The sequence below is a fragment of the Nicotiana sylvestris genome, chromosome 8 (genome assembly GCF_000393655.2).
Source record: "Nicotiana sylvestris chromosome 8, ASM39365v2, whole genome shotgun sequence".
Classification (NCBI taxonomy): Eukaryota; Viridiplantae; Streptophyta; class Magnoliopsida; order Solanales; family Solanaceae; genus Nicotiana; species Nicotiana sylvestris.
In genome coordinates, this window is record NC_091064.1 from 225,093,860 (window position 1) to 225,101,928 (window position 8,069).

At 38.2% G+C, this 8,069-nt stretch overlaps 1 protein-coding gene across 1 annotated transcript; it reads left to right on the forward strand.

The window, feature by feature from the left end:
* The first annotated feature begins 654 nt into the window (after positions 1-654).
* LOC104225551 (uncharacterized) lies at positions 655-4,219 on the forward strand. Its single transcript, XM_009777375.2, has 6 exons — positions 655-1,250; positions 1,335-1,494; positions 1,596-1,772; positions 1,861-1,944; positions 3,170-3,251; positions 3,512-4,219. The coding sequence occupies exons 1-6, from the start codon at positions 922-924 to the stop codon at positions 3,946-3,948; spliced, it is 1,269 nt and encodes a 422-aa protein (XP_009775677.1). The 5' UTR covers positions 655-921; the 3' UTR covers positions 3,949-4,219.
* The last annotated feature ends 3,850 nt before the right edge of the window (positions 4,220-8,069 follow it).

An 8,069-nucleotide genomic window follows, 5' to 3' on the forward strand; every position in this document is an offset into this window, starting at 1 on the left:
GAACCAAAATTATAGTAATAAACATATATTCACTAAATAATTTCATAATGATTTAATTCCGTATAATTCATAGTATTACAATCACATTATAACTTAGTTCACAAAACAAAGGCTCTCCTTTCAATATACCATGCGAAATCCTTTTCTAATCTTATGTTTGCAGCACATGAAGCATAAGAAGAATACACAACTATTACAACGTTGATGTAATGTTAGCTGGTCAAAACACATAGTAAAAGAGATAGATAGCCAAAGTCAAATGGTTTGAACGAGAAAGATAAAAACGCGGCGATACTACTCCAACCAAATTTGGAGTAGTATTTAACCAACCCTTTTTTCATTCAAAAGCCAAAGAGCATCTTTTCCTTGACACCTCTCTCTCTCTCTAGAACCCCATTAACCTATCAAACCAAAATACATAACCAGCTCTTTGTGTCAATTAAAAACCAATATATTCTCATTTAATAAATTTCGAAACCACAACCACTAGTAGTATTATTATTTAGGTGGATTTTATTATTCCGTGTGGCTCTCAGTCTCAGGCTTAGAAGCTAAATTGTTTGTGAGGAGTAAATAAAAGAGAAGGGCCTACCAGAAATCGAGTAACACGTTTCTCTACCGCTAATATCTCACATCCTTATCCTCTTTCTGACTATTCCCATTTTCCTCCATACCCTCTTTTGTATCCTTTCTTTCTCTATCGAAATCTATTCCTTCATCTATCTAGCTTGCTTATTATCTTTTCTTTTTCCATCCATTTAGTATAGTTCTTCTTTTTTTTTATCTATCTTTAGGGTTGGTTTTCTCTATCCTTTTCTTTTCTTTTTTTGAAACCCTCGACTCATCGCTGTGCTCAAAGGTTGTATCTTTTTTAACGATTGAATCGGGGGTTGTATCTTTTTTTTTTTGTTGGTTGTTATTATGGCTTTGGTGGCGGCTTTGCTTGAGATTTTAGAAAAACCTAGTTTTGGGGAGGTATTATTAGAGCTGGTGATGTTTATGGGTCCTATCTGGATTGCTGTTGTTGTTGGGGTATTGGTGGGATGGGTATGGAAGCCCAAGTGGGCTAAGCTTGGCCCTGATTCCTTTGATTCAAGGGATGTTTCTGCCTCTTCTTCTTCCGGTATGCTCCTCCAGAATTTGTCTTCTGGGTTTGCTTCAATTTCAAGCCTCAAATTGCAACTTCCCACTTGCATTCCTTGGATCAAGGAAGCTCAGTCACCGCCCTCTATTTCATGTTCTAGCTCCAGGTTAGTTGGAAAGTCTCTATCTTTTTGTTTTGTTTCATCTTGCGAAAAGATAAAATTTCATTTAATTGAATGTGTTGTTATCAGTTCGTCCGAGTTGGAAGGCGAGAAATCAGTAGTAACAGAGACAGACCTTCTTTACCTAGACGGATTGGTTGAAGAATCAGATGGAGGACCCGCTTGGATTCAAATGATGGACCGTTCTACCTCAAACATGTCCTATAAAGCTTGGCGTAGAGATCCTGAGGTACATTTCTCTTCCCCCTGGCCTGGTATGTTGTGTGCCCTTTTAACTATGTTGCACTTAATTGGCTTAATTGGATTGCATTTGTAATGTCTTGATGCTAGACTGGACCCCCGCAATATCGTAGCAGAACTATATATGAGGATGCCACTCCAGAAATGGTGAGGGATTTCTTCTGGGATGATGAATTCCGGTTGAAATGGGATGACATGCTTATTCATGCTCAAACATTAGAAGAGTGTCCTACCACTGGAACCATGATGGTTCAGTGGGTGCGTAAGGTATGAGCGCCTACTCTGTCTTGACTTGTGCATACCTTTGAAATCGCGTAATTGAACTATGGCTTACATCAATTCATTTTTGGTCCAGTTTCCCTTCTTTTGCAGTGATAGAGAATACATCATAGGCCGTCGAATTTGGGAATCAGGGCGAACTTACTATTGTGTCACAAAGGTAAGACAATGAAGTCTTTTTCCTATATGCACAAGTAGTATATGCAAATTGTAGATGTCAAACATGTGTATACGTCATTTTCGTATTCACTGGGATTTGTGTTTGGTAATGGTAAATAGACTGCTTTTCTACATGGCACACAATTTGTTAACCTAAATTTGATACTACTGTTATATCAGTGGAAGCCAGATAATCCGAGTTAGAAATACGCAAATCAGATTTAAGGGTGTGCCCAACTAGGATGCTTTTAGTCATGGAATACTAGTTGGGAACCTAAACCTGATAAGCAAATATCATTTTTCATTATCTGAGTAGAGCTCATAGAAGTAGAGTTGTGTTCAAACCACCTTTAAGAGGTCCACTACATTTGAATGTGGCACAGAATATACTTGTTGTGAACTGAACGTTCATAAGCAAAGATATGTTTTCTATCTACGGAGAATACAGAGAAATTGGAGTAAGAGTACACAAGTCAAATCTAAGAGGGTGTAGTAACCTCTCTTCCAACCCCTTTTCTCTTTAAGGATATCCCAGGTTTGGAAATGAATATGCTGTGCGTGGGTTAATCTTTATTCGTTGATGGCCAGAAGGACCCACTCTTAGATACCTTCCATTTTCAGAGTCAAGCCTTCTCTTAGATACTTACCATTAGTTGACTGGAGTTGGAGGTTATTTTCTGTCTCATTTGCATTTAAATAGTGAGAATACTTCAAAATTAGCCCCAAAGAAGAATATTTACCTGGACCTAGGGCTTTAGTATAGTAGTAAGAGCACATTATGTGATGTGTGGCAGTGTGGATTAGGCATACGTCACGGGTTCAAATCCTATCGCAGACAAAAGCCTGCTATTTAAGTGGATAAGGGTAGAGGGGCAGGTCCATTATCCACAGAGTTTGAAACCATGCTCCACTGGCGTTTCGGGATTTCTCGATTATAAAGAAAGAAGAAGAATATTTTACCTGTGGGAGAGGGAAAGACCCAATAGTACATTGCAGGTACCCTAGTGGGAGCACCTACCTCATGTTTTTCAGTGTCAGCCTAGACGCTGCATGAGTACTGTTGCTTCAGGAGAATAGGGTACTGAACACTAAATACTGATTTTTGACCTGATATTGGTTGATGGTGCCCTCACTCCCATTCATATTCTCCATTGTACATCATTTTGTTGAAATCTTGAATAATAATAGTTTAAGATCTTTAAAAATTGAGTTTCTCTACGTTTCAGGGTGTACCATGCTCCTCTGTGCCCCGTCGCAACAAACCAAGACGTGTTGATCTCTACTATTCAAGTTGGTGCATTCGTGCAGGTAATACAAAGTGATATTGCTTTGCGTAATTGCTCAACTTCCAATAAAATAGTGGTTACTCTTATAATAAAATAATAATAATAAAAATAGTGGAAGTTACTGAAGCAACTATGATAATTAACCATCTGATGTATTGGCATATGGGGTCATGCTAGGGAATATTATTATTAAAAATGAAATTTGAGATGTTCCATTTTAATATCTGAGAAGAGTTACTTTCATTACTATGCCTCTTAAGTTGCTTTTTTCCCTGTGAACAGCTGAATCCAAGAGAGATGGTCGGATGACTGCATGTGAAGTGTTACTCTTTCATTATGAAGACATGGGTATACCTTGGGAAATTGCAAAACTCGGGGTTAGGCAAGGAATGTGGGGAGCTGTGAGAAAGATTGACCCTGGTTTACGTGCATACCAGCAACACAGAGCATCCGAAGTCCCAATTTCAAGAAGTGCATTCCTGGCGCAGGTCAACACCAAAGTTGATATCGATAATCTCAGATCATTGGGGAGCAGAACCAATCTGTCTGAGATTGAGCCTGAGGATTCATACGAGAAGCCTGCTCGGAGGAACATACCGAAGTTCCTAGTTATCGGTGGGGCAGTTGCCCTTGCTTGTAGTCTTGATCGTGGACTCCTGACAAAAGCGGTTATATTTGGAGTTGCTAGAAGGTTTGCAGGGATTGGGAAAAGGTTGTGAAACTGCTCTAGTATGTCAAAGGCATTTATATACATCATCTGACCCATAGGAGAACATACTTTGCCAGCAAGGCAGCCACCGTGAAGAGCTGTGCGAGCTATATCCTCCTCCACCGCGAAGAGCATCGAGAGTTATATTCTGTTGTTTTCTGTCGAGCTGCAACGCAGCCACTGTTCAGGAGAATCCAGATAATATACATGTATTCTTTGAAAATTCTGGTTATCACTGAATATCTCATGCTGCAAATAAAAAGCAGAGCTGATTCTTTTTATGGACTTTTTGTCGTTGTCTTATATTTTAATTAAATTTTTCTTGCTTTTCTTCTTCGATGGATCACAGATATTCCCCTACTTAAGGACTGGGAAAATTGGTCAGATAGAGCCCGTTTGGATTGGCTTAAAAAATGTGACTTTTAAGCAAAAAAAAGTTGACTTTTAAATGCTAGAGTAAGCAGTTACATGTTTGGATAAAAGTGCTGAAACTAAAAAAAAGTTGTTGAAGTGTTGGGCAAACAAGTGCTGGTAAGCACTTGATTATGTTAAAATGATTGAAATATCTTAAAAGTTATTAACACTATAAAGAAGATGATTTATTATAATATTTTATTTTAAATTGATGCATACAAATAATTTATAATTTAGTTCACTTTTAATTTAAACTAATTACCAAAATATAAATTATTTATTTAAATAACATGCAATAATTAATTATTTGACCAAAAAAATGATTTGTTGCTCATAACTTCAAATTCTAGGGTAACATGTAAACTCTTAGAAAGATTTTGAGTTAGAATATAGTTTCATCAATTAAAAAGAGGAGGGATTCAATAGCTATTTTTTTAAAATTTTATGGAACCAGAAAAAAAAAACTAAAAGAACAATATTTACAAAATATTAGAATCTATCAAACATTTTATTTATAAAGCTAGTGTTGCCTTTACGTTTAGGACATCAGCGAAATTGAAAGAGTTTGGAATATGACAGCAGAATGTTTGAAAACATCGATTAGATGACACAGGGATTTAATTAATAAGGGATGGGTAGTTTTGGGGTTTAGAAAAAGTAAATGGGATAGTAGGGTAAATTACTAGGTCAAACATAAGAAGCTTGTAAGCCAAAAAACAATAAGTTGGGGTCGCCCAACTTATTGCTTTCGGCTTGTTTTGGGTATTTTAACTTAAAAGTATTTGGCTCAAAAGCACTTTTATAATTCATCCAAACACTCAAATAAGTCCAAAAGTGCTTTTACAAACCAGCTTTTAAGCCAGTCCAAACACCCTCATGAGAAGAGGCTCAGAATTGGCTGGCCTTGGCATTGTTGTCACGATCCAATTTTTTTTATAGGCTGTGATGGCACCCAATGTTGCCGCCAGGCAAGCTAACGCTGAATTAACCTGCAATTTGTGTTTTTAATAACTTTCCAAGTAGTTAAATTTCATTTATTAAGAAAACGAGCGGTAGAAATTTAATAAAGTAAAACGAAGGCTAATGAGTGAGCAAATGCAGTGAAATAATTACTCAAAAATCATAAAGTCTACTAGTATGTGTTCCAAAACATGGTGTTACAAGCGTATGAGCAACTAGTAGAGTATACAAAACTCTAACTACTGTTTGAAATAAAGTAAGACAGAAACTAAATGCAAAAGAGAGATCCTGAGTGCTGCAGAATGACCCAGGAAGCATCTCACCACCAGGCCTCAGGATAGGGAGAAATTCAAAAATAGCCAGATTTACAACTGATCGTTCAAAAATAGCCCAGTTTCAAAAGTAATCGAAATTTAGCCACGTTTCATGTAAAGATAAATTTGAGCGAAAACACTGTTCAAAACCAAAAAATATGCCAGTATATTATGCTGGAGTTCCAGCATAAGTACACTAGAACTCCAGCATAATATACTGGAGTTCCAGCAAGTATACCGGTCCAACATAATATACTGGAGTTTGGAGCACCAGTGCTCCAATCTCCAGTATATTATACTGGAGCTAGCAAAGTATACTGGTCCAGCATAATATGCTGGAGTTCATACACAGGTGCATCGAACTCCAGTATATTATGCTGGACCAGTCTTTGTTGCAACAAAACAGTGGCTATTTTTCATTGACTTGGTAAACGCTGGCTATTTTTGAATGACCAGTCCGAAAACTGGTTATACCGTGCTATTTTACCTTAGGATATCGATGGTATGCGCCCGGTATGACAGCCAGATGCACCTGCCTCAGATCCTGCACGATTAGTGCAGAAGTAAAGTGTGAGTATATAAACATGTACTAGTAAGTATCTAGTCTAACCTCGAAAAAGTAGTGACGCGGGATCGACTTCGACATTTATAACGGGCCAATAATACAATACATAAATTCTAATTGGCATGAAGTACGTGAATAACAACAATAACATGATAACTATTTCAACAATTGCAGGCCATTAAATAGATTATAGTCTCTTAAGTCATAAAGTAATATCAAGTGTATTCAGGCTCCAAACATTATCACGCACGATTTATGTCGAAGTTGTATGGCCTGATCCAGAATAATATGTACACTGTTGAGGGTCGAGCGACACGAACCATAGATGCATCTATTCTACTGTCGAAGTGTTCGACCCGCTCCACAAGAAGAGAGGATACTTTATGAACATCTGATTTAAAAGCTATTGCAAGGCTAATACACAAGGAAGCACAATTTCTATCAGCGGTAAAATAATCCGTCAAAACTCAAGTAAGTGAAATTCGATCTTTTACAATTTCTTTATCAAGTTCCAATATAATTTATGCACTTTAATTAACAAGTAAGGTGCAAACATTACAAATATTTCATGAATTGGGTCCTAAACTACCCGGACACAAGCATAATTTGTAGCTATGCACGGACTCTCGTCACCTCATGCGTACATAGCCCCTACAATTAGAAGCAAATAATAATTTAAATCACCTATGGGGTAAATTTCCTCTTACAAGGTTAGGCAAGAGACTTACCTCGTCTCAAGCTCACTTTCCAGCCCACAAATTCGTTCTAAAGTCTCAATTTGGTGCCGAACAATATGAAACTAGTCAAATGTTACATAAATTAATCAATACATGTTCAAAAGTTCCTAATTTAAATATTAGAGTAATTACCCAACCCAAATTGGAAGATTCCTAAAATTCACCCCCGGGCCCACGTGCCCGGATTCCAGAAATTTTCGAAGATAAACGTTATCCCTGATCTCAGGAACTCAAATATATAATTTTCATCCAATTCCATTATTATTTTCGTGGTTGAATCTCATTTTTGTCAAAACCTAGGTTTTTCACCTAAATCTATAATTTCCATTATTTTATATGTTAAAATATACCCATAACCTATGCATTAAACTTACATTGGGTAGAATTACTTACCTTCAATAGTTAGATTGAAACCCCTCTCTATAGAGCTCCAAAATCGCCCAAGAAGTGTAATAAATAAACTCAAAATGGCCTAAGTCCCGTTTTTAAAAATATTTCTACCCAGTGGTCCTTATACGCGATCATGGCCAAGCTCTCGCGATCGCGAAAGCTAAACCGAGGAGCCTAGTAAAAGGCTCTACGCGAACGCGAGAGGACCCATGCGAACACGGTGCACTGGGCCGCCTACTCCTCGCGAATGCGGGGCCCAACACGCGAATGTGTAAGATAACTGAGTTGTCCAGGCCCAGGCCCAGGCTCCTACGCGAACGCGGCCTGCCAAACGCGAACACGAAAGCCAAAGGGACCAGGCCTCCGCGAACGCAAAGGGAAAAAGCCCCGGTCCCCAAATCCCCAAATCCCTTATTGCAAACGCGAGGGTCCTTCCGCGTTCGCGAATAAGGAAACCAGAACAAAAAATTCTCGTGTTTCCAACTTAACTCTGGGTGGTCCGAAACACACCCGAGCCACTCGGGACCCCTTCCAAATGCACCAATAAGTCCACAAACATGATAGACCTGCTCGAACTCCCGAAACGCGTAAAACAACAACGAAACTAAGAATCACACCCCAAAACCAAATTGAATCAAATTATGAACTTCAAGTTTCCAATTTGCTCCGAACGCACCGAATCATACTTAGACTACTCGGAATGATACCAAATTTTGCGTGCAAATCTTAAATCACCATACGGAGCTATTCC